Source organism: Antrostomus carolinensis, unplaced genomic scaffold (assembly GCF_000700745.2).
Source record: "Antrostomus carolinensis isolate BGI_N321 unplaced genomic scaffold, ASM70074v2 scaffold25112, whole genome shotgun sequence".
Lineage (NCBI taxonomy): Eukaryota > Metazoa > Chordata > Aves > Caprimulgiformes > Caprimulgidae > Antrostomus > Antrostomus carolinensis.
This window is the reverse complement of record NW_010299381.1, coordinates 21,125-47,427: the sequence shown is the minus strand read 5'-3', so window position 1 is coordinate 47,427 and position 26,303 is coordinate 21,125. Positions and strand designations below refer to the sequence as shown.

The following is a 26,303-nucleotide window of genomic DNA, read 5'->3' as shown; positions in this document are numbered from 1 at the left end:
TCACGGGAGCAGTGACACCTCACGGGAGCAGCACAATTTCCCCGAGCGTTGCTCTACCGACAGGCGATTTCGATAGCTTTCATTAGGCAGCTTCATCTTCTTTAATGACAAATGGTTAAAGGGTTTCATTGCATCACGATGCAGCTTTTTTCCAGACTGGATCGAAACAAAACAACTGGTAATTTTTACAGGGGAAAAAAAAAAAAAAAGCTTAGAAATCTGGGGGATTATTTTAGCCATCGCTGGTCGGCATCACCAGACAACATTTCAGCTTAACCGCTGCACAAAACCCAGGTGCCAGAACACAACTCGCATGGCCATTCGCGGGAAAAGCAGCATTACATTAGAAGGTGCAATTTTTCTTTCTTTCTTTCTTTCTTTCTTTTTTTATTTTTTTAATTCTCCCCAGCAGCAGTCCCAGCGGAAAGAGCGACTTTTGTTCCCAGCACAGTAGCGAAAGGCTGATAATGGCCTCTAATCTATCCGGCTTCAAACACATGTTCAGCCCCGCTGTGCTGCCTTTGATGTCATTTTAACTAGATTCCCCAATGCCACCTCTGAACTTGGAACATTCCTTCGTTCAATGTACTGTGCCAACTCAACCAGAGGAAGCAAATTCAAAGATAAGCACTTTAATTTTATCCCAACAAAACCTTATTCAATAGGTGGGGGGAAAGCAAGGAAAACCAATACCGTACTTTTGTTTTCCTTTTGTCAGGTAGCTTGCTTTGAGATATTTTCAATAGATAGAGAAATAACATATATAAAAAAAGAAAAAAATCAAAACTTTTTTAGAGCACAACTACTTTTAAAATAAAACTTTCCCAAACTTTTTCCTTGTTCCACCACGTGATTTCTTCTAGCACCAGAAAGGTCTGCGCTGAAGTGCAACGGGGGGAGCAAGAGTATTTCTATCGTTTATTGAATGATAATGCAATTGGTTTCCTATTGGGAAACACAGGGGCTTCCTCTCCTCTCAACTGACCTGCAAGAGCCTCTGGTGAGGGAGGTTTTGCAGTGGCTCTGCACTTGGACTCTTCTAACAAGGGTTGTCTTTGCTCCTCCGTAGACAGCCTCCAAACCCAACCATTCAGCCTAACAAGTTTGAAAATCATCACTGAGGATCTTTTTAATAAAAAAGCTGTTAAACTTGTTTAAATATAGCAGAAGTCAAGGTCTTTCTGGATCATTTGCCGTAGGAAAGATGGGAAACAAATCCACAACGAAGATGATATTTTCTACCAATTACTCTAATCAAAGCACCATCATCACTGAGTGACTTGTCTCACATAAAGAAGCGCGATGGGAAAACCACCAGGCATTTTGGCCAAAGACCAATCATCTGAGGAATAATATTTAACAGAGGAATAATATTTTGGAACAGGTTGCCCAGAGAAGCTGTGGTGCTCCTCCCTGGAAGTGTTGAAGGCCAGGCTGGATGAGGCTTTGAGCAAACTGGTCTAGTGGAAGGTGTCCCTGCTGATGGCAGGGGGGTTGGGACTGGATGAGCTTTAAGGTCCCTTCCAACCCAAACCAGTCTGGGATTCTATGATTAACCTGCAAGGTTTTTTTTATGGAGTAACCACTGTCCTAAACCCCTTTGCTCCAGGAAATGGCCATCCTTAGTCTGGGGCATGTTCAACTAGAATTGGGGAAGAGCTGGCATCCCTCCGGCCAAGCCCACTGGCCCTGGGGGCTTCCCAAGCACCTGCAGGAAGGCAAAGCTTCAGGATAAGCCTGGACACACGATAAGACCCAGAGGAAGGAGTATTGTTTAGTTGGACCACAACACTGGGCTAAAGAGGAGATGTTACCTCTTGTTTACCCATCTAAGCTCTTGCAGAAATAAAGAGAAGAAAGGTATGGACCTAAGGCACTTCTGCATCTGAACTGGAACATCACATGGCGATTTAATGCATTTCAGCTTCTGCCTGGTGCCTTCCTCCCTTAATTTGCCTTAATTTGTCTGGATCGTTTCTGCTGTGACCCACCCCCCCTGCCCCACCGTGAGGCTGTCTCCTCGGCTTGGGGAAGATGCTGTTCTTGGGGAAGATGCTGTTCATATGAGGGTTACTGGAGACAGCAGGAGCAGGTCAGGACACACATCCAATGCTGCTGCAAGCCTGGGGCAGCCTTCAAGCAGCTCGGGGTGAGGCAGAGCCCCAAAGCCCCGACACATCACCGACCACCAACGGTGAGTGACTCAGCCTCACCTGTGGCCATGGCACGCTTGCTGGTGCTGGGCTAGTGCTCGCCAGAGCTCTTTGCCGTGTCCTCTCCAGACCTTGCCTCCACACACAGCAGCTAAAACAACACAGCTGCCGTGCTGATTATAAAAACAGGTTTCAGCAGAGAGCACCGGAGCTGTTTTGCCTACAAGGGCAGAGGAATGCGTATGACACAGGAAGACTGAAAAATAATCAGCGGAGTGCAGGCATTTAAGAGCAACGTTTTTTAAGCCACTCAAAAAGCAAACTCCTCGAACAACAGGGACTGATAACATATTTGTTATATAAATTCAATCCATTACAATAATATTTACCAGTGCTTGGAAAGAAAGACATCCTGTTAAAAGTTTGTTTTTTAGGCAAGCGTGCTTGTAGCTGGTACCACAGAAATGACTTTGAAAAACACTTCAGTGAGCTGGGCGCTCCCAAAAAGCCTGTGCCTGCCTCCCTTCACCCTAGCACAGGAGGCCAGATGGCCAGAGCATCACCCAGGGCTTTGCTAGCAGTTTTGCACAGCAACCACATCCAAACCTTGCTTTGCCTTGATCAGTACAATATCATAGCTCAGAGGGGAGCTGGTGACAACCACAATAGATCAGAGTACAGCAGCTGTTCAGTGTGTCTGCCTTCTCCACCGGCTTGAGTTGGCCAACACTGGAAGAGCATGCCAACCGTCAAACCATGCTCTTTGCACGCCTGTGTACTTTCCTGTTTTACTATTAGCACTCCTCAATTAGTCGCTGTTTGCATCCTGATTGTCTGGACACCTTCTCTTCTGACGGAGGATGACGGAGGTTTGCACCTTGGGATCACACCCCGTCCACGCGCTGCCTTGGAGCAGCAGCGAGATTTCCTCATTATTGAGCTTGACTGCTGTATGTAAACAGCACACACAGGGAAGAACCTCGCTCATCAGCAAACGAGGCTTTTATTGCCATTTTCCTCAGAGGAGGCCTAAATTCAAAGCACTGAGACATGCAAGTCTTGTCAAGCAGCAGGAGTCCCTTCTTTAACTTGCATCTGGTTGTTCTTCATTTTTGCTGCCTTGAGCAATTCTGCAAAAATTCCTTTGAAACTCAAGAGGCAGATAGGTTCAGAAATGCCATGTAAAAACTGAACAAAACCTGGTACTGGAATTTTAAAGGATGTAATGAAGAGCAAGTGTTGAAAGCAGACAGAGTCTTTGTAAGCCAAAGGTCAAGGCTGTATGTCCAGAATCCCAGTTTGGAGATGAATCTGCACGTATCCGGTTTGAGATGCACAGAAAGAAAGAACACAGGTTTACCCTTATGATTTTTGAGACTTACTTAAAACGAACCACTGAGATGGGGTTAGTTATTAGCAGAAGGCAGTGCATATATTGGTGGTAATTAAAGTCCTAGAAGCAGCCTATGGTGGGCACAGAAGGAAGAAAATGCCTAAAGGAAAAAGGAGCAAAGAATAAAGAACACGTAGGATAGTCAAACAGAAATTATTCTGCCTGTGAAAGAAATAAATGATGGCTACTGAAATAAAAATTAGGAGAGTGAAGAACTCTGGCATAAATGATCACAACTTATCGCAGGTATAACCATCAGTGCAACCCTATGAGCCTGCTGGACCAGTGGAAAAGGAAGTGCTAAAAGCTAATTAATTCTGAAGAGTCCTTACATCTGTCTCTCCTGATAACAAGAAGTTACATGACCCTTGCTAGCTTCAGAGTTCTCCTCCACAGAAACTGATGAATATGAAGAATGTGGCCAAGCAGCCGGATTCGTATCCAACCGAGCCTTTAATTAGTGGCCCTCTACAGCTTTCTGTCCCAGGGGCATCCTCCGCCTCCCATGCCCCTTTGGCCAAGGTCTGCCCCCTCCATTTTGCAACGTGACATGGATAAGGTGTGAGGAGTTGGTGGCAGTGAGCAGAGCAGACTCAATAGCTGCTCCTAAATGGCACCAAGGCTCCATGGAGCCCCAGACAAGGATGACACCAGCTGACATAGAACCACCACTGCAGACAGAGAAGCTCCCTTACCATGTTGCACGTGCACCAGCTCATTGTGTCAACTGAGGGCACGTGGGGAACTGTTGCAGCACCCATTCACATCCATGACACGGGCTGGGAAGTTTCTACCACAAGGTGTGACAGCTCCTGACATTCACAGTGACACTAAACGAGCCTCTTGGAGGACTTTGTGTTTACAGCGCTGCCGTTAATAAAACCTTCTCCTAATTCTGTAAACCTGTCATCTTTTGCTTGAAGAATCAAAGGATTTCTGCTCTACAGAAAGACACTTTGCATTTGCACTACTAAAAACCAGACCAAACACTGAATATTTTTGCCCAAATCATTTTTTTTTTTAATCACAGAGATGCAGTCACAACAAAATCTCATAACCCCTTTTTTCTCCCTCTGCATATCATCTTTAAGGAAGGTATCTCATGGGTGAGATACAAGTGCTGTCAGGAAGGTGGGAACTAGAAAAAAGCTAAAAAGATTGTGAGGTGGGCTTATTGGTACAAGTTGTGTTAAAGTGCAGTGGTCACCAGGCATAAACTAGAACTGCTCAGTCACCCATCCTACTGAAGAGCAGTTTGGCAGCAAAAAACATCAAGAGGAGAAGTACCCAGGCAAGCAGAAAGCTCTGCCTGACATTCAGAAAATACTACGTCTCAAATCACTTACTACAAAGCCATCCAACATTTCCAATGTTGCTTGCACCTGGCAAGAAACACTGCAGGAACTCTGACTATCGTTTATTTTAGTTCACTCAAACCATTTCATGTTGCAAATGTTTCCAAGACCAGTAAGGCTGAGTAGCCTGCACAATGACAAATCAACCCTGCCTGAAAAGAAAGGGACAATGATTGTGACCTTGGTCTAGTCAGATATTCATAGAATCACAGAATCCCAGACTGGTTTGGATTGGAAGAGACCTTAAAGATCATCCAGTTCCAACCCCCCTGCCAGCAGCAGGGACACCTTCCACTAGACCAGGTTGCTCAAAGCCTCATCCAGCCTGGCCTTCAACACTTCCAGGGAGGGGGCATCTATAACTCTCTTGGGCAACCTGTTCCAGTGTCTGACCACCCTCACAGTGAAGAACTGAAATATTCTCCCAATACCACCTGTGGCAAAGCCACTCCAAGACTAACACAACATCAGCAGCACCACTAAAGAAACTAGCATGCTGTTGTGTCACTTGTTGTCCCACCAGACTGGAGGTACTTACACGCTGCTGTCGGTCAGCGACATCGTATCAGCATCACTGGACATGCTCTGCTGCTCGCTGTCGTTGGCACTGGTCGCTGGTGCCAAAGCGTAGCCCGTGTTGACATAGTAAGGGTTAACAGGCTCTCTCCACGACCCATGCCTGCAAGAAAAATGGGAGACTCAAATTAGAAGGACACAACCTTGACCACACTCTGCATCACTGGGCAGGAAGACTCTGCCTGGAGCCCCAGCACTGGTGACAGGCTACAGAATAAGCTGTGTTCATAATTAAGTCGCACTGATAGAACCATGAACAATTTGACTCATACCTGGAAGCAAAAGGGAATTCATGGAGTAATGAAGATGATACTGTTAGAAGGAAGGGAACAAGACTATATGGAGGAAGTCCAGTTCCCATCAGGATTTACAGTGTCCATTGGCTAACTGCTTAGCATTGTCATTCTACGAGCAAGGCAGGACACCTCAAGGCAACACCTAGATAATAAGACAGCATTTTTCTTAAGTCAGAACAGGCTTCTACTCTTCCAATGGTAAGGGACATGTCCATGGCTCACTCATTCTAAGCTTGTTTTTACATCCCTCTCTACTGTAACATGTTTGCCAAGGGAGTGAGGTAAAGCAAGAAACGGCTGTGGCTTACAACACTGGATCTAAAGCTGACCTCCAATGTCACACTCAGGTACAAACACTTGCAGATTCCACCAGGAAAGATCACCTAATCAATGGACAATCTGTTTGTGGATCTATGGAGGCGAGTTTGGACACAACCACGTGCCTTGTCCTGCAGACAGGTTATTCACACACACACACGGATAAGCAGGCCAACCTCCTTCTTTTAAACAACATGGTAGAAGAGAGGCTGCCTGTGTGAGCTAGCTGGGGAAGCGAGCTCCTTGCTCAGGAGGAGACCTGCACTAATGGTGAAACAAGCATCCAAGAGCTCCTCCACACTGGTGTAGAACAGCTACTGCTGCCAGCACGCCTTCGGCTCTGCCACCCCGCAGGACTGTCAGGCCACGCAGGCATCCTGTTGTCACTGCAAGTCATTTTGTAATTTGCCAGAAGGAGGAACAAGCTGAAAGGTTCACACCCGCACAGCAACACAGCATCATTTAATCCCCCACTACCTCTCTGCATGAAGAGCAGCATTTGTAGAACATCTTAAAGTTGATGAATTCCTGTTTTTCACAAGCTCTGTTACCAGCTCTGAAAATCAGAGTTCTTTTTAAATTCAGATCCCAAAGCTCATCAACAAGCTGATCTTTTATTCAGTAACTCAGGTAACTGGCACCTAGTTGATGTGGTTTGTAACAGACCTTGAGCAAACATCTCCAAGAAGCACACATCACACAATTTGTGCTTCCCTGTTCACCTGCGAAAAGCTGTTCTGGTTGTACTGCAATGGTCAAAGTCCTACAGACAACAGAGAAGAGTCCCTGCTCTGGTGAGTTTAATTTAGATAAGACAAGGAAACCCATGAGAAATGCACAGATAGAATCATAGAATCCCAGACTGGTTTGGGTTGGAAGGGACCTTAAAGCTCATCCAGTTCCAACCCCCCTGCCATCAGCAGGGACACCTTCCACTAGACCAGGTTGCTCAAAGCCTCATCCAGCCTGGCCTTCAACACTTCCAGGGAGGGGGCACGGTGGGGAAGACACCAGCAAAGGTAAAAGTTGGCAGTTTCTGCATATTTGCACAGAGTATGAACACAGCACAGCCATGGCGTGAACCGGGACTAGCAGAAAATCCATTTAAGGTAGAGGTCTTCAGAATGATTTATGTATGATACGGTACTCAGTGTACAGGGATGGAAGGAGTACCCATGTTATTTTAAAACCTGAATTTGACAGGGCTATAGCCCTCAGCCAGACCTCATGGAACCTAAGGTTCCACTTAAACATGAGCAAAAACTTCTTTACCATGAGTGTGTCAGAGCCCTGGGACAGGCTGCCCAGAGAGGGTGTGGAGTCTCCATCTCTGGAGATGTTCAAACCCACCTGGACACTTTCCTGTGCAACTTGCTTGAGGTGACCCTGCTGTGGCAGGGGGGTTGGACTGGATGATCTCCTGAGGTCCCTTCCAACCCCACCATTCTGTGATTCTGTATAATGTTTTGCTTGCCACAAATCAACAAAAACTCCAAGCCATTTCTCCTTGGAGGACAAAGCTCAGTGTAGTTACAGAGTGGTGCAAAAAGCACCCAAAACTGAGTCAGCTGAGGTTTTTCAAGACTGTTTGAGGCAAAGGGAGCCCTGCGAGGTTTCTCCACGCTTGGGTGCAGTACAGAGCTGGCTGGGTACAACACTTAGAGGTGCCCTGGGATGGTGAGTCACCACAGACATCATCTAGCACACAAACTTTCTGACTGTCACTGTAAATGTGCACTGCAGTAACCTTATTTCTATATTCCATCAGATTTCAGAACAGCTTTCTAGGGTAAATATTTAAGGCTGGAAATAATTTGAACAAGTTCACCCTAAAAAACAAGGTATAACAAGTGGAAACCTTACAGGCCCCCCCTTCACCAGCTCTCCCCTTGCATAACGGTCAGCTGTGAACACTGAAGGAGCGCGGTGCACCGCAACCCTCCTGTCACATCCAATATGACAGTTGTGTGATGGAGGCTGATACAACCTCTTAAATTGAGGCAGGAATGATGGATAACTCAGGCCTTCCCCGCAGGCAAAGAGAAGGATGCTTTTTGGATAACCCAATTAAAATATAGCACCAACTTCTGGTGGACCTTCTGACTTCTGCCATGATCCTCTGGATGAGGCACGGATTAATCTAGCAGTATATTAAGAAAGCACTGTAATATATAGAATAAAATGCACAGATCAATCAGTTTCTTCTTTGCATCTGCTGATACAAAGCAGGAGAGAGCATCTGAAGAGTTCATCAGGTATGGATCTGAGATGGGTGAAGGAACCAAGAGCAAGCAGATAGGTGCCTGGATGGTCCCTGACCCCTCCAGAGGAGTCGGGATGGACGGGCTCTCCTGCAGCACTCCATGGCTGTGGGCTTGGACTGAGATTGCAGGCAAGAGTGTGGTCACAACTGTTGTATTTAGCCCAAATTACACACTTCAGCATGTATACAACAGGGATTACTTCCATTTCAGCTCTGCCTCTAATACATCAATGCAAACGTAAACTTTCAGTAAGCGTAAGGAGATGGAAAGGGTATAGGATTTCAAAGCAATCATAACAGGTTACATTACTTTTGAGGAATCCATCTGCATTCAATCCTTCTCCTAACATTCCCTCTCCCTGACAACTCTCTTCAGCTGGGTCGTATCACTATTTGAATGTTTTGTGCCGTGCCTCTGAAGAACGCTTTCAACATCTATTAGGAGAAAAACATTAAAGGAACATGGAGTCTAACAAAAAAAAAAAACCCCAACTCTGGTCACTTCTGATCTGGGAGGGAAAGCTGCTTTAAAAGGGATACAGGCACACTCAGAGTGATTTGAAATGTCAGCTAAAAAACCTCACATACCGAGCTCTATGTGCTGATAAGGGCGATAAAAGGCAAGGTGAGCATTTAAAGTTAGACTTCACAAAAATTCCTGCAGACTTCTGGATTTTTTTTTTTTTTTTTTTTTTTGACAAAAAGAGCAATGAATGCTTTTGAAATGAACACAGAACATCTCACACATCGCAGAAAGCAAGCTGCATGTCTCTTCTGCAGCTCTCAGTTGCTCAACCCTCAAAATAATCACATAGGGAACAATTATAATAGAGATCACAGCGACCCATGTAAGTCAACCTGACCAGCTGCCTTTTCTTTGCATAAAACCCTCCGCTGATCCCTGGTAATGCTGACAAGGGCCAAAACTGTTGTAGAAAACCAGCAAGCATCTCCTTAGGGCTTCCTTCTACCTGTTATTTTGCACGTTGTCTTGGCAGTGTCCCATTCCCAAATCTCACACTCCATCAACCAAGATCAGCACACAGCACTCTGAACATCAGCACCATCATATTTTGGAACTTCAACGTAAATGAGAAGAGAGGTGAGGTCCTCTTTGGTCCACTTGCCCTAGCTGGCGTTCCCACTGCATCACAAGTCCCTAAGGGCATCTTTCTCCTTCCAGCCTGAGATCCCCAGTCTCCTTCACACAGCTCCCCACTGATGGCTACTCCAATTTTAAATCAAAGATGCAAAGTCCCCAATTTTTGTCAAACATGCTACTCTGCAAAAAGAGCATGTTCTGGCTAGCATGCTCTGGAGAAGCTTTGCGTCACCTTCAAATCTGCAGCAGGAGAAAGAGCTCACAGACCCTGCCTGCAAAGCCAAATCCACACGGCACTCCCTTCGGTTCTCAACAGTTACACTGAGGCTTTGAGCAACCTGGTCTAGTGGAAGGTGTCCCTGCTGATGGCAGGGGGGTTGGAACTGGATGAGCTTTAAGGTCTCTTCCAACCCAAAGCAGTCTGGGATTCACTGATGTTCTTAAGCATGGAAAAAAAAACACCTAAAGAGAGAAGGAAACTTCCTTGGAGCTGAAAGATCTCTAGGCAATTCATTTCTGTAGAATTTACATTTTCACTGGACAGAATAAGTTGCACAAGGCTCTATTGGCAGGTCTGAGAGACATGGTTTTCCCAATTTTCATAGCAGTTCCAGTGTGGATGGAGCAGCTCCCAGTCTAACAGGGGAGCTGATCAGATCCATCAGTTTTCACTGCTACCATCTTCTCCAGCTCTAGCATTGGAATTTTATGACACGTTTTCCAGAAGAAAATTTTTTACTCAAAAGAAGTTGTGATAGAACCCCAGCAGGTTGGCAGTCCTCCTCTTGCAAGGGTCCCCCACTTGCCTGACCCTGAGATAAGTGCATCTCCAAACTCCCTGGTGACACGGCGAGGCACCTCCAAACCCCTGCGCTATCAAGGACGCAGTTGTTGGAGACACTAGATTAGTAAACCAAAGAGATAAAGACTCCTGAAGCTACCACAAAACCCCAATGCATTCTGCTCACGTTCCCCCTGAACAGTGCTTCCAGATCTCCTCCCATGACATACTCTGAACCTTTGGTCACCACGGTTTGGGTGAGGAGCATGTTTTTAACATGGGAGAAATCCCATTTCCTAGACAGCTTGAGCCATGAGGCAGCTGATGATAACCACCCAAACTTCATCAGTTGCGATGGAAAGCTCTGAGCTGCAGGAGATGTGGGGATGTTGTCAAGTCCTGGGGAAGGACACTCCAAAACAGGCTCTGCAGAAATTCAAGTTCTCTCACCACAGCTGATGGCAGCTGCACAGCAGTGAGGAACCTTGTGGCAGGACATGATTCCTCCTTTCTTCTTTTGGTGGGTGGTGTTTGAACTGAAGGATGGTGCCCAGAGACCACAGATCAGGGCTGCAACTCAATGAGACCCAGTTACTGACTCTCTGTGCTCCCACCCTGCTTTTCCACACCCACTTCTGACAACTTAGTTCAAACTTCAAGAGTTCTGTGTTTTTGAAGATGACTATTTCCAGAACTACACTTGCACGAGGAAACCAGCACTAAGCACTATTCTTATTTGGTGTCTCTAGTTGCCTTTGCAATTGGGAGGACGCAGTCTAATGCCGAGACATCCTTCCAGTTCATTATTTTGACATCTCACATTTATTCAGTGTGAAAAAATTATTTTTTCCATTTAAAAAGTTATGTACTTCCATCCAAGAAAAAAGAAAAAGCTTCCAGAATGGCAGCTCGCTGAGTCTCTGGCTGGCCAGACACGGTCAAGCAGAGCTCCCTTACTTACCATCTACCAACAAGCAGGCGACTGTCACATCCTTCACACAATACCACATTTCATTATCACAACCAGTCAATCAAATTAAAAGGTGCACGTTAGCTTATGATGTAGGAGCCGAAGCAAATCCCTTCAGCATGTTTAAACAGCACGTGCTGACAAGAGCGTCCGAAGGGGCAGGGTCACCTTTAATCAAGGGATTAGAACAGCACCCACCAAGAAATCTGGTTTACAAGATTACATTAATCTACTACCTGAACAGAAAAGTCTCTGTTTCCAATCCACGGTACCAACAACCATCACAGAAGTTGCACCATACTGGGTATAAAACTATTAGAAATGTCCCAAATCATTCTCAGCGTTCCTCAATACATCATTACAGGTGTGTTTTGGAGCTAAGAACAAAATGTCTGTGAAGATGAAAAGCTGAAAACCTTTACTCGTGACTGGATTTAACCTGCACTAAAGACACAAAGTCTGCTCAAGACGTTAAAATTGGGGATTTAGCCGATAATTTGATTGCAGATCCTCGGGGTTGCTCCACTTCAAACTCTTCCCAATTACTGCGGGTACTGAGACGCTGCTGTGCATCTCAACTTTATCACCGCCAATGTCAAGCTAATCACACGTGTTCTAGGCAAGGGCAGTTTCTTCAAAGATCACATCAATTCTGGACAAGTTAATCTGTTCTTTGAGGTCTCCAGATGGCTCTCGCCAAGAAAGTTCACTTCCAGCCCTGCAGCCAGCGAGCGCAGCGGCCCCGGCGCTCTGCAGAGCATTACAAAGGAACCAGATCAAAGTTGTGTCTTATAAAAAAAATGAAATCTGAAGTTTGAAAAGCAACAGCAGCCTGTCATTTGTAGGCTTAAAGACGACTTCTGCGTGCTCCAGCTATCAGAGAATTTATGATTACAGTCTGGCTTTTAAAAGCTGATGAAAAAAACGACACTCTTTAGTGCTCCTTGCCTTTGCAAATCTGTATCTTCCTGCGTGCTTATTCATCCTCCCACGCTGGAGGAAGAAGGGAAATAAATAAAAACTTAACTAAAAGAACAGATAAGGGCTCCTCTTCTCTTTTATTCTAAGGCATTCAATTCCATTTTAGGAGTACACAGAAATTATTTTATGGGGAGCTTCAGTAATTATTGTGAAGTATTGAAGTACAGTTACAAAAGCTAAACCCAAGATCTAGCAGCCTGAGATTCCAATTTCTCACTCCTTTGCATTGACCAAGGACACACGACTTCTCAGGCAGGACTACGGTATGCAAGACACATTTACTGAAACCCATAATTTGGATTACAGCATACAGCAAGGTGGGTGAGAAAAGTGATTTAGAATTTGTCAGAATCTAGGAAGGAAAGTGAAATACAGGAAATAAATTGTTTCCCTTAGGAGGCAAATAAAGATTAGATAGGCTAAATATTGTGGCTGTATCGCCACCCTAACCTTCTTAGGACAGGCTTTCAGACAACAAGATGCAACCACTGTGTCCTGAGGAAACTGTGCAACAAGTCCCTCAAGATTGAATCTGAGTGTGCATCTACAAATGAGCCCTCCCAGCTCCTCCTTCCCAACAGAGGCAAGGCTGTGCTCATTCACCACTCCCATGTAATACTGTAGTTTGTCCACTAGTTACAGATTTAAAATAAAAACTGTAAAAATCCAATTTTGACACATAGTAAAGTCAAGTCCTTCCTAAAAACAATGCATGTCTTCCTTAGAATAAGACCAAACAACTTATTTATTTAATAGCTCAACGCACAAGAAATGAATTAAAATAAAAGAGAAAATAAGGGCAACACAATGTCTGCACATGAATTAACAGGATGCTTGGATCATCTTCCTGAACTAAAGTGAATGTCACAAAACATTTTGTTCCATATCTAACAATGACAGGTACCTGCTTAGACTCATTTCAACTTATTAGTCTGAACTTATACTATAACAAAGGTTTGTTTGGGTTTTTTTTATCATGATGACATGATTAATAGGAATCCTTATCCATTACGAAAGGTTGACATTAAATAGGGACATTTTCTATATAGGATATTTGGCTGCATTAATTATGATTGAACAAGAGTCTTAGTGCTTTGGAGCAGCCTGGCTCCATCAGTCATTCCGGGGAGATCTTATAGCGGCCTCCCAGTACCTGAAGGGGCTACAAGAAAGCTGGGGAAGGACTTTTCATAAGGGCAGTTAATGACAGAACAAGGGGAAATGGGTTTAAACTGAAAGAGGGGAGGTTTAGATGAGATATTAGGAAGAAGTTCTTCACTGTGAGGGTGGTCAGACACTGTCCCAGGTTGCCCAGAGAAGCTGTGGCTGCTCCTCCCTGGAAGTGTTGAAGGCCAGGTTGGATGAGGCTTTGAGCAACCTGGTCTAGTGGAAGGTGTCCCTGCTGATGGCAGGGGGGTTGGAACTGGATGAGCTTTAAGGTCCCTTCCAATCCTAACCATTCTATATGAAAGTGTTTCTATATAAAACCAGAGCAAACCCAGCATCTCCTGTGTGCGTTTTGGGTATCCAGGGTACACTGCTCCCACCCACAACCCACACTCGCCTCCATGTCATGGCCTCTGGAGACGGGAGAATTATTTTTAATATTTTATTGGAAGGGATAGAATCAAGCTTGCACAAGGATGTGCTGAACATCCACGCGTGTTGCCAGAAAAATTTGCCTTAACAACTAAATTCATGACTGATATTAAAATGCATGGCAAACGCAGTGAGAGGATCTTGACCCTGAGGACCAAATCCTCCTGACACCTCCACAACACAGACAGGACAACATGGATGAGGAGGAACATCAAAACAGAAACACCAATGTGCTTTAAGGTCATGTTTTGCACTAAAATAAATAAAAATCTTTTCAAATCACAGTTCCTGTCTCCTTGCAGCATGCCGAGGATCCCATCCCCAGGCAGGGAGTGCTCCAGCACTCTCCCAGTATGCTCCAGCACACTCCCAGTGTGGTCCAGCTGCCCAAGGGTGCAGGCAAGAACCAGCCCACAGCAAACCCCCCTGAAACAAGTGGAATCCCAGTCCTGGACAACTGGGGTTCTCCAGATCTTGCCCATCAGCCTTTTGCTGAATATTCCTGGGGAAAATTTCCTTAGGAAAATTCAGCAACAGGCTGATGGGCAAGATCTTTCTGCTCTGCTAACTGGCTTCTCAGAGTGAAATGACATCTATGTTTAATATGGCAAGTAATTTTATATATATGTGTGTGCACTTAAGTGGATGAACACACAGAGTGTTCATTTCACACAGCATGCAGCAGTGCCAGCTCCCACATCTCTGCTTTCCTGGGTGATTCTCCCAGATGAATTGGGGCTGGTGAAGAGGAACCCTCTGCAGAGAGCTATGGGGGTCTTGGCACGGGCTCCTCTGCCTTTTCCCTGTGGTTTCCCTTCAGTGGGAAGGCAGACAGGGCAGCTGGGACATGTAAAGGAGCTGCAGAGGAAACGGTTCTTCCCAGAATGGGCAACACAACTATCACGTTGCAGATGTAAAAATGCCAGCGAACCCCTGAACCGTTCCGAGCCCTCCACATCTCACTAAACAAGCCACCACCCGTCCCTTCCTCCTGCCCTGCCCGCAGCCCAGGATGCTGCTCCTTCTGCAGATGAAATAAGGAGCCGAAAGCATCTCCCAGCTGTCCAGCCGCAGGCTGGCCCTGCAGACACCCACGCACCATGGCTTCCAGCCCAGAGCATCCCCCTCGCCCGCGCGGCGAGAGCCTTCGTGAAATAAATTACTTCCAAATGCCTGCCTCTGAGGCACGGGGAGAGAGAGGAGCCCAGGTTTATACCTGGGTCTGCTCATAACCTAAAGAAGGCAGCAGCTCCACTTAAAAACATCACTGCCTGCAAACTATCAAATTAATCCCGGGATTTCAACAGCTTTTCTTCATTATTTTTCGTCTCAACCAAACCACAAATTTACTTAATGACTAAACCAGGCGAGCATGTACTTTGTTTTCCAGACAGCGGGAACCTTTCTAACGGGATCCAGCTTTTCAGAAAACACGTTTACCTAGCGCCAGGCAAGGGACAGGCTCCATTTCTGAGATGCATTTGATGCTTTTTTTTAACTTCCCTAAACCCACCAGCATCGTGGTCGGGGTATCTCCAAGTCCTGAGCTCAAGGAGAGGCACTGAGCAGGGTGAGGAGGAATACAATAAGAACACTGTGTTCCAGGAATGATTGAATAAAGGCAAGAGCATGCTTTTGGCTAGCAGGATTCAGCGCTGTAACTCCGTCTGCCGCTTTTCTTCTCCATCTGAAGTAACGTTGTTTGTCCATGCTTCTCTGAAATGGAAAGTATTTCCTCTAGCCTGCTTGTTCCAAGGAAAGATCTGAGGAAGTCTGGTAAAACCAGGCAGAACTGGGGATTCTCCAGTGCCTCCACTCTTCTCTGCCAAAATTTCTGCTCAACAAGAAAGGGCTTACAAGAAAAAAATTACAAGCAGATTTGTCTGCAAGCTCAGTAAGCTAAGACCAGGGTCTGTAGGATGAGTAAGTTTTTGGATGGGAACAAAGCATACAGCTTTGGCCAGAGACTCCAGATCACTCTTCTCATTTCTACGTACCTACAGAACTTCTGGAGTGCACAAGAACACGGGATGGGGAAGGGATATCTACAGGTACATGGACCACGTTGGGGAATGGGAGCCACTGGAATACAAGGGGAAATAAGACCACCTGGGCTCAGTCCTTCCTTACATTACTGAAGCTTTTGAGGAGGGTATAAACCCCAGCAACGCAATCCATTGTCTGTACTGCTTTCAGGGATAAATGTATCGATTCTTAAATCACATCAGTGATGTTGCTGGTGGCTGAAATGAAAGGGGAAAGGCAACTCAAAGGGGCTCCATTTGACAAAGACTAGTCACAGTGTTGACACAGAACTGCTTGTTTGTATCACTGGGCCATGTAACGTAGGCTGAGCCACACCACCACAGACCTGCTAGCCTCACTGAAATCCTCATCGAAACAACGGTGTGGAACTCAATAGTCATTACCAATTTATTGCCAACAAATTGGTATTTTAATGAAATTACAAATTTGGGTGGCAGAAGATACCAGCTGGTGTAATATTTTGAACATCTATGAGGCACTTCACAACCATTCAGGTTTGTAACTGAAGATCTTTGACAAAGCCCTACTAATGATGAGGTGGGTAGGATTACTGAGGGACCCCTAGCAATAATCCTGCACAAAGGACTTTATTTCACTGAATAAGGTCTCGTCTCATCAACGCACATGAAGCTAAGAGGTCTGCCTCCAAGCAGAGCTACTCAGCAGTGTCTTAACTCCTACAGAAAGGATCCAAGAAACTCCCCCCAATTGAATAAGAGCCTTTGAGGTGACCAAACTCCGACCTCAGCTGGTAACAAAACCAAAAACACAGAGGGCTGGCAAGACCCAGCAAAGATAAAGCTGAGAGTGAGGATTTAATAGCGCTCCCAGAGGGGAGATGCAGCTGATTAGAAACATCCTAATCTTCTCTCCCAGTGTACATTAAAGGTCAAGAAGTGGGATCAGATATTGGCAGCACATGAAAAAACAACTCAGCCGAGCAAAAGACCTTCACAAAGACATTTCATACCTTTGCATTAAAAATTCCTGCAAAGCCTTATTTAACTTTACTTCTATCTAGGGAGCACATTTAAGTGTAAAGTCAAGAGACCGTTAGATCGGGACAGAAAAGAAGATCCTCCCCAGAAGAATTCAGCTCCAATCAGTACTTTATAATGAGCAGGAGTTCATAAGTGTCAGTTGACTGCAACCACGACAGATAAGTAGGTCTCAGAAGTACAGCACCATGAAACAGAGCTTCTCCAGCAGTCCTCTGGAGTCTCCCGAGCTCCCCAAATGGGGTCATTAAAGGATACTTGTTGGATCACGTTAACAAGTGGCAGGCTGTATCAACAACAAAATACCAGCAACCTGCAAAAAGCTTTTAAACTTGCATTTACTGCTCAGCTCTGAAGAGATGTCAGCATCACAGTAAATATATAAATCATAACGTGGTCTCCTGGTCTCTACTGGGAGCCTGTAATCTGACGTTCCCTGCTCAGCTCAGACTGACCTGGCTGATGTAACACAGTGGCTGGGGCAAGACGAGGGTGGACTGAGTCATGCTATCCTTCTGACAAGGTCCATTAGAGGTTGACAGCAATGACGAGTCCCCAGAAGAACTGCAGTAACAACAACCAGAAGGAATGAGCTACGCAGAAACTGTGTCTAAAGGAGACAGATGCTGTTAAAAAGGATCTTTTCTTTTCTAGAGATACTCATCTTTTTCCTTATTTAAGGGTTTAGCAGACCAACAGCAAATAACTTGCTGCTGTCCCCAGAAAATAGGCATACAGAGGGAAGTTAAGTCTTGTGAAGATGCTACAGCCAGGCTTCCTTTTAAATAAGGACTAGTAACTTCTCCTTAGATGGTGCAGAATGAAGTCTTCTTTCACAGTCCTAGTTTTGGGACACTCACTGAACCTTACATCTCCAGCAAGACCTGGAAGGATCTGAATTCAGTGGCTGACTGGCAAACCAGGAGCAAAGAATTCAGCAGTGAGAAAGAGGGAGGTGAGTGTCCAAAGCCAGTCGGCACAGGTTGGTTAGCAATGCCTGTTTAATGTGTCTACCTTGACTGTAACTAGAAGGACCCCCGTTGGGCATACTCTGCTCTTGAAGGTGACAACATCTCCAGAGGCATTCACTAAATAGTTCAAGGTACAAGAACCAGTTCACCTCATTTACATGGATATTAAAAAGTAGTGAAAACAGCTAAAGGAGGCAGGGAAGGAAAAAAAAAAGAAGAGCTGCTCACAGACAAATTGCAGAAGAGCTCCTGGGACACTGTAATACCAGAAGGTCCAGCTAAACCACAGACCAGAGGCAAGATGAAATACCTTCAACTGCAGCACAAGAGCATTAGGGCAGCTGCTGGGAGGTTTATATACAGAGTCCATCCCGTTACTGAGCTCACTGCTGCACAGGGAAGTCCTGTGGGTGTTTTTCCCCCTGTGTGCTTTACAGCAAGTGAAACCTGACTTCAAGAACTGTGCTGGGGTTTGTTGTTATTTTTGCCTTATGCAATCTTTCTGTTTTGGTTCTCATCCATTAGAACAGGCAGATATACGGGCTTTTACCTTTATTACACAAATTCCACAGTATCTTTTCATCTGGTATGCATTATTGTGGGGATATATATGAAGTACCAGGTCCATTTAAAGTGCTGTAAAAGAGCTGTTTGAACTCACGTTCCATTCCTACGTATCCTTCTACAATTAAAACCAGCTGATGAGTCCATTTAGGAAAAATAAGTGACAATGCAAGCAATGTGCTTTTTGTTCTAAATAAATAAGCCACTGTTCAAATTAAAGACCCTTGTATTTCCTTTTACCTCAAATTCTTAACGACAGAAGGCTAAGTAATCAAACTCTTTGTGTTCCTGTTCATCTTTTTTTGCTCCCTCCAGAAATTCTGAGGACAGGGTATTTGCTGACACTCAACCAAATTCAACAGGGGAGGGAGGCCCCAAAGACACTTCAATAATTAGTGAAAACAGGAAGGTGTGGAGAGACTCTAAGTGTTCTGAATAATGACAAGGCTGTGGCCAGATCTCAGCAGAAAACCTCCATGGAGAACAGATCTTACAATTGCCTCCAATGCAAACAGAAGTTTCAGCTCCAGCTGACACCTTCCCAGTCACCAAAGTCAGCATGGCCCCGTTGCAAAAGCCACATTTTGGGAGCCTCTGTGCTGAGACCTGGTTTAATTCTGCATTTTGGATGTCCATGGATGAGCCCAACATCACCTCCAGTTGACATGATGTGCTGCTGCTACCGTTTCCTTCTTCTATAGCAAGAGGAGCCCAGAGTGGGGCAGCACAGCTAGTCTGACCCACTGCCATGGGCTGCAATCATCCCAGCTGCCATAATTAGAAATTAAATCCTGCAGGTGAAGGAAAAGGCTGTTTTCTGTGTAGGGCCTGGAGCACAAGAGCTGTGAAACACTGGAGCCCATCTGCATGACACAAACACACCATCTGTTACAGAATGCATATGTGCCATGCTATACATATAGGATCTCATTGACCAAGTAGGTAATACAAAAATGCCTCGTTGCTTTAGATGTTTTCTCCTTAAAACAGCAGGGAAAAACAATCTGCAGTTTTGACCAAAATAAATAAATAAATAAATAAATAAAAATCTTCTACTTGCCTCTTTTGTGCCCATGTATCACACTATCTATTACTGATCCTGCACTACCTCTGCAGAACTTCTTCTGCTCAGGGCACAGAATAAATGGATTGATATCCTTATTTTCCCTCTCTTTGTACTTTCACATCACCCAAATCTCATGCTGAATGCAGCATTATTCACTCGGTTGAAGATTCTTCTAAGGCAATTTTAACAAGTGAATCTTGTATTTACTTGTGATGCTATTCTGGAGGAAGGAAAAACTATTATCCTCTTATGTACAGAAAGTCAACTGCAATGCTGAAACAGTCAAAATTTTCTCAAAATGTGGATGCTCAATTTGAAATGCTCTGGGCGTAATACTCAACATTTTTGTAAGACTTCTGCCTTGATGCGTGCTCAGCACATCAGTAAGTCTGATCTGGGTCTTAAGCTGCACACAGAAAGCTAAGGCACACACCACTCCCTCCCGGGGAGAAGAGCTGTCTTACAGGACATCTCAGGCAAAAACCAGCACGGAAGCACCTGTGTTCTTCTGCCTGCATCTTCTGCCTCTTCCCCTGCAACGCCTTTTCATGGTGCAAGAGGTAATGCAGGTGCCCTGCACACCTTCCTTCCCACCTGCTCTTTTAGTTCCCCCAGCACTGAACAAGCAAGAGTCCTCAAAAAATAGCAGCTACAAGAGTAGAGAAAATTATGAAATGCCACGTGGTAGCACCGTGAATCAGACTTACACCATCTCATGTCTACACGGGGCAAAACATCCCCAGCTCCTCTCTCCTGATCAGCTTTGTGGGTTCAGTCGTGCAGTTGGGGTCAGCTCACATCCCTCCTCCTCCTTGGAGGTGAACAGGGTTTCTCTCCTCTAACCTGCCATACATTTGCACAAAAAAGGAATTTTACCCCGTTACCAAAACTGGCTGAGATGAGTGGGTAAGGAGTATCCTCCTCCTGCATAACAGGCTTGAATGAAGGCTGAGCAGGCAGCTTCAGCTACAGCACCTGAAAACTCCAGGAAGCATCAGAAAACCCCTTTCCAGTTTCAATACCCTGCGCACCCTTGTGTCTTGCCAGCTCCCAACATCACCTGCTCACTGTTGGGGGATCTCCACCTGCTCACTGTTGGGGGATCTCCCCCTCCTCACCTCCTCTCCATCAACACCCAAACCTCCCTTTTTGGTTTTTTTTTGCTGAGTGTCTTTTCTGGAGGATGGGAGAAGAGAGCTGGCTCACTTAATGATGAGGGTCGGAGACTCCGGAATCATCAGCAACAGGAATTGCAGTTTCCAGTCTCTGAAGTCTCAGCCAGGAGCATCGTCAGAGCAAATACCCTCCTCAGATACTCTGCCTGCCAAAATTTTAAACCATCTACTATACAAGTCGTGCAATTTTCACAAGCTGAATAATTTAATCAAATTGGATGGATTCTCACATGGACAGCAAAAGGCATGTTCAAGCTGCCAGCGCTCCTCCCACCTCCAGCAGCCCACTTGCCAAACGATACACCCCTGCTTCAAAGCAGGAAAGCTGGAAGGTTATCAATGAAAAGTAAATTGTAAGACTCCGACATGAGCAAAACAATGTAATTTCCTCCCCCTTTGTTTTTGCTAAAATTTGCCAAAATAATTCAGCCTTAGGCAGAATCTCAGCGTGGAAGAACACCAAACAACACAGTCTGATAAAGATATGAGCAACTACAACAAAGTTTTATATCATGGGAAATGTTAGGCAACCATGACTGCAGCCACCGCTGCCAGCTCCGCCTATACAGCAGCGATATTTTAACAACGCTATTAACGCCCCTGCAAAACTACGAGTGAGTCCCTGACGTGAGTCAGAACACCCTGGGCATTACGTTTTGATCGCAAAGTTGATGAAAGCACCCGTCCCATCCCCGAACCTGTGTGTGAAAACTGGAGATGAATTAATCAAAACATGCAGGAGCTTGTGACACCGATGTCTGAGCCTGCACATTTGCATCTGCAGTTGTGAGACTCTTGCACGACACGACGCAAGAGCAGAGAGACTTGGCTGCTAACTTCTGCTGCTGGTACCTTATCACACCCAGGCAAGAGAGAACAATATTTACCAGCGGTTCTTCTTTTAGGACTGATCTTTCTGGACCATGTGCATATCCATAGTATGATGTAAAATTCACACCATGGATAAGTGAGCAAAGAGAGACTCATCTGTTCTGCGTGTGCATGCTGCTAACACAGTAGCTGCTCAATGGCACCATCTTCTCTGCTCAAGATGACAGCAGATGTCTATGTATGCTGCAGGCGTGTATTTGTTGTGCAGCTTGAAGCAAATATTAAATGAATTTATGAATTCCAGTGTTGGTGACTTACAGAGATCCTCCATGTGCAGGATCACTTTGTTACTTGCTGGCAGGTAGCAGGTTGACTGCCTGGTGGGACTGTCTGCTGAACGGACGTAATTCCTAACCTCCAAATCTTCCACTTCACAACTGCTCTCAGTTACACCACTAGAAGCCTACCTCAGTCCAGCTGAGCAATTAGAATAATTAATCAGGCTGCTTTCTCCAGTAGAAAGGAAGAGGGCTTTCCCAAGCAGCTATTTCCCAACACTAACCTTGCAAATCTCCCTCTCCCAGGGTTTACTCTCTGGGAAAAGTTAGGGAACAGGTTGGGACAAAGAAATACCTGCACATTTCCTTGACTGGGGCCAACCCCAGGAGATCAGGAGGTCATGCATGTCTGTGAGCAGCTGCTCTTGGGATCAGGAAGAAGAATCTGCATTTACTGTTGGAAATGCAGTTGCATCCAAAAAAACCTTTTGGGGATTTTATTTGCTGCTGCAAGCTGAGGAGATATGGGGCCACAACTCTCAGGACACTGCTCATGAAAATTTTGGCTTCATTTTCAGGAAGAACACCATTGCTGAGGAAGACTTCTGTTTCCCTGGTAGTTTAGGGTAAATTCATGAAGTGATAAAACTCTGACATCGACCTTCACTGACAATGTGGTAAGAATCCAGAAGAGTGAATATACCCCAAGAACAGTGCCTGCTCTGCTGCTAGTCTTAGAGGAGACGTTTCCATCAGTCCTAAAGAGGACCAAGGACTGTGATTTGATCAGGAGAGGATGCATTGGCAATCATCAGACCTTAAAAAATATTTTCTAATCCTGATCAATGCCACTTTCCCAAGTAAGGAGGACTAGCAGCCCAAGGTCACCTTGTCTAGCTGAAATTCAGGCCAGGAGGGCTGGTTGAACAGCCCTAAGAAAGAGGTCTCTTCAAACAGAAGTCTGAAACGTGTGGAACTTTAAGTTCTAGAACAAGAAAAGATTTTGACCCAGTTTCAGATTTTAAGTCCATCTCCTAAACAAAAGCAGCTGAAGTTTAAATGAGCCAATTCTGCAGATCATTACGCTGCTATTACACAATTCCTTCTAATCCCTGAAGTGTGGAATATGTGCCAACGCCAGCCTAGGCATATCTTTGTCATTTCAGCTGGACTTCCAGCCTTTCCACTGAAGATTTCATTCTGCTAGACCATTCTTGACAAATGCCAAACACAAAAAATCTCCCAAATATTTATTGTAATTTCTTTGGCCATGCTATCACAAGTGCCTAAATTCCCCTTCTCAGTCAGAGAGCTATCTAGACCAGAGGTCTCCTCCAAATCTTTCGGCCTAATAAACATCACAAAGGCTCATGAGCCCCTACAGTAGTAAGGGAGAGATTGTTTGTACCACAAAAGGAACAAAAATGATCAGCCATCCCCTGCTGGCTATTCTCCTCCCCTAAGAACTTGGTCTAATCCCCTCCACCCTACAGCCCTTAAAAAACAATGTGCCAAGGAAAGGGAGCAACTGCCATGCATACTGATTCCCTCCCCAGCTTAGAGGTGGCTCTTGGAGGACCACTGCCAGCCAACTGCTAACAGCAGACCCCTCTGAGATGCTGGGCTAAGGCAGAAGGTTGCTTTTCATCCCTCTGTCTTAGGGACTGCCCAAAGAAACCGTCAGGCTGGTTGCAGCTCTCCTGGGCTCATGCAACAGCAGAGCTCTTCCTGCAAGCTCTCTGGGTCTCCAAAGCCCAGCAGATCAAAGGGCTGTGGAGCCCACAGCCACTCTTGGACCTTCCCTGAGCCAGTCTGAGAAGCAACTCTGGTTCACCCAAACATTTTGGGGAGAAGGCAGAGGATGCAGTCCAAGGAGCACATTTCTGTATTTCTTCCAGCGTTCAACGTGCTAACACAGCACCCTTTAGGTGAGGAGGCACTCACACTCACTGACAAGCCATGCAGGGAGCAAGAGCCCAAGGTACCAAGGGAAAGGAGGAAGATGGGGCAGAAACACGGGGTTATGGCAACTCTCAAAGCCACCCCTGTGTGCTCAAGCATGCCAAGGCCAACCCTGGAAGTCCTGCTGTCTCTAAAAGAAGCCACAGTTGAGAAGGTAACGTTATAAACCTAGAAAATAAGGTTTTACTGGTGCTGACTAGCTGGGACATGCAGAACATGTGTTGCAGGGAACATAGCATGATTTTATTAGCAAACACAAAGCCATTCATGCAGAGTGGCCCAAATGGGGTGGGTTGAATTAAGAGAACAATAGCAGCTCATCAGATGGCCCTTTGTTTCACATATGTCTTCAACTTACTACGCTAGCAAATGCTTAAAGCAACTTGGAAATACATTTTCATCTGAAGAGCCTCACGTTATTAACACATTAGATTAAAATCAAAATAATTGAGAACGTAACCTATTCCTGATGCCGTTCATTAAATGACTAAATCTAAACCATCAGCACTCAGCCAGCCTCCCCCTTTCGGAAACTCACTTGCCAACAAGTGACTATTTGTCTAATTTAGCCCAAGCCAGCACTTTGCAGCTCTGCTGAGACTAAACGGGACAGTCTTTCGGTACTAAACACAACTGTGCCTCACTGCCCGAGCGCCTGGGTCACAGGAGAGCTGTGGACCCCTCAAGCTGTCCAAGGAAAGATGTGCTCAGGCTCAGACCAATCTGAAAGGAAAAAACCAAAACCCCTGTTGCGTCAGAGGCTAATGCTAACCACGTTTCAAATTCGATCACGGATTCCAGTTCCCCAAATAACAAAACAATAGACACCAAAGAGGAAAAGTGGAAACTGCTGCTTGGGGAAGCTTGCCATGACATGTTGGCTGGAAGTGTGCTGGGACGAAATCCTGCTGCAGCCGGGCTGGGGCTCAGCACGCCACGGCAGCCCGCAGGAAGGGCACGGCTGGCTCCTCGCTTTCGGAGCTGCCTGCTGCTCCGTCTGCATCCCTCCTCGTTTCATCTCCAGCTCTCCCTGCAGCACCCGGTCGATGCACAGTATTTGTGCTGCTCGCTCACCCCAGGGTGGGAGGGATGAGAATAGATGAGCAGAAGAGAGAGCGGACAGCGTGGAGATGGCCTTGGGAAGGAGAGACTTCAAAAGTCACACAGCGGGCTCCGGCTCTCAATGTCCTTGCAATGGGCACCCCTGCAGTGACTTCAGGATCTAGAGTTGCCCCGCTCTTGTTTTATGCCTAACCATTTTTTTTTAAGATTTTGCTTTGCAAAACAACCAGGTAGGTGAGCAGAGATGCTGCTGCTTTAAAGCTGGCGTGAGGACCAGCCTGCCTACTGTTCATGCTTAAATGACACATTTGCCACAAGACACCAGTACAAAGATAAGGCAGCAGAGCCCTGGCTTAACCTTTGTTAAAGAATTCCTAATCTTCTCCAAGATGAGACTTTTGTTCTTCTTAACTGCCAGCCCAACACGCCACCTAGACTGCAGGGGGCCAGGTCCACAAACACAAATTAATTACATCAGCTGTAATTCACACCTCTGGATGCTTTTGAAGCGACTCGTTAAGTGCTTTTGCATAAGACAGTTGGAGAAGAAAAAAAAAAAGACCAGTAGTGTATCAACTGAAATACCAATTCCTGTTCTGGAAGGAGCACTACACAGATTAAACCCTAATATCCCAATGGGTGAATTCAAGCAGATGCAGTTTGTTTCAGTGCTGGTCTGTGTGTCTATCAACTCGCAGAGTCCAACAGACACCTCTAGGATCTGCCATAGCAGCAATAAAACGGCCATAACATGAGCTGAGTTCATCATTTCATCAGCCTGACTCCAGAACCCAGCCCCCCTCCCCAACAAGGGCTCAGAGACAGAGGAGCTTCCCAGCAGCTGCAGATGGTCGCTCGTGCCCACCAACCAGCCATGCCAGGAGGAAACTGGAACTTCACTAAGGAAGATGCTGTCCCTCAAGGGCTGGAAAATCCCCTGTCCTAATGCAAACCATCATGTAGTCGTCAACCCACAGCCACATGAACAGGGCCTCCAAACACCACTGCTGGGCAAACAATAAATGAGAAGTGTTTCAGCTTCGGCAGCCTTCGCAGTATGACCTTGAGGAGAGCAACGCGCCGCTGCCGGCAGATCTCTGGAGAGTGAGCTCAGCGTCACCGCTTGGGCCAGCAGTGACAGACCTGTGGGCAGGACAAGGCCAGGTAACTGCTCAGCACCCCGCAGAGAAACGATGACAGATTTACTCGGTCCCAAGTTGGTGCTGCACAGCTTTCAAGAGAGAAGGACAAACTTATTTTCCTATAAATTCAGGGACCTGTTGGAGCCAGTCCAGAAGAGGCCACAGAAACGATGCGAGGGCTGGAGCAGCTCTGCTGTGAACAGGGTGAGAGAGTTGGGGCTGTTCAGCCTGGAGAAGATCTGGGGAGACCATCTAGTGGCCTCCCAGTACCTGAAGGGGTCCTATAAGAAAGATGGGGAGGGACTTTTTAGCAGGGTCTGTAGTGATAGGACAAGGGGAAATAGGGGAAATAAACCAAAAAAGGGAAGATTCAGACTAGATGTAAGGAAGTCATTTTTTACACTGAGGGTTGTGACACACT

General features: G+C 45.8%; 1 protein-coding gene across 2 annotated transcripts in view; it reads right to left on the bottom strand.

Moving 5' to 3' along the window:
* The window catches only part of AXIN1 (axin 1), a 72,668-nt gene that overhangs the window by 26,450 nt on the left and 19,915 nt on the right, over positions 1–26,303 (bottom strand). For both annotated transcript variants that reach the window (XM_029083691.1, XM_010162786.2), the window contains exon 2: positions 5,440–5,580. In XM_029083691.1, coding sequence (XP_028939524.1) covers positions 5,440–5,580 — 141 coding nt within the window. The remainder of the gene's footprint in view (positions 1–5,439; positions 5,581–26,303) is intronic.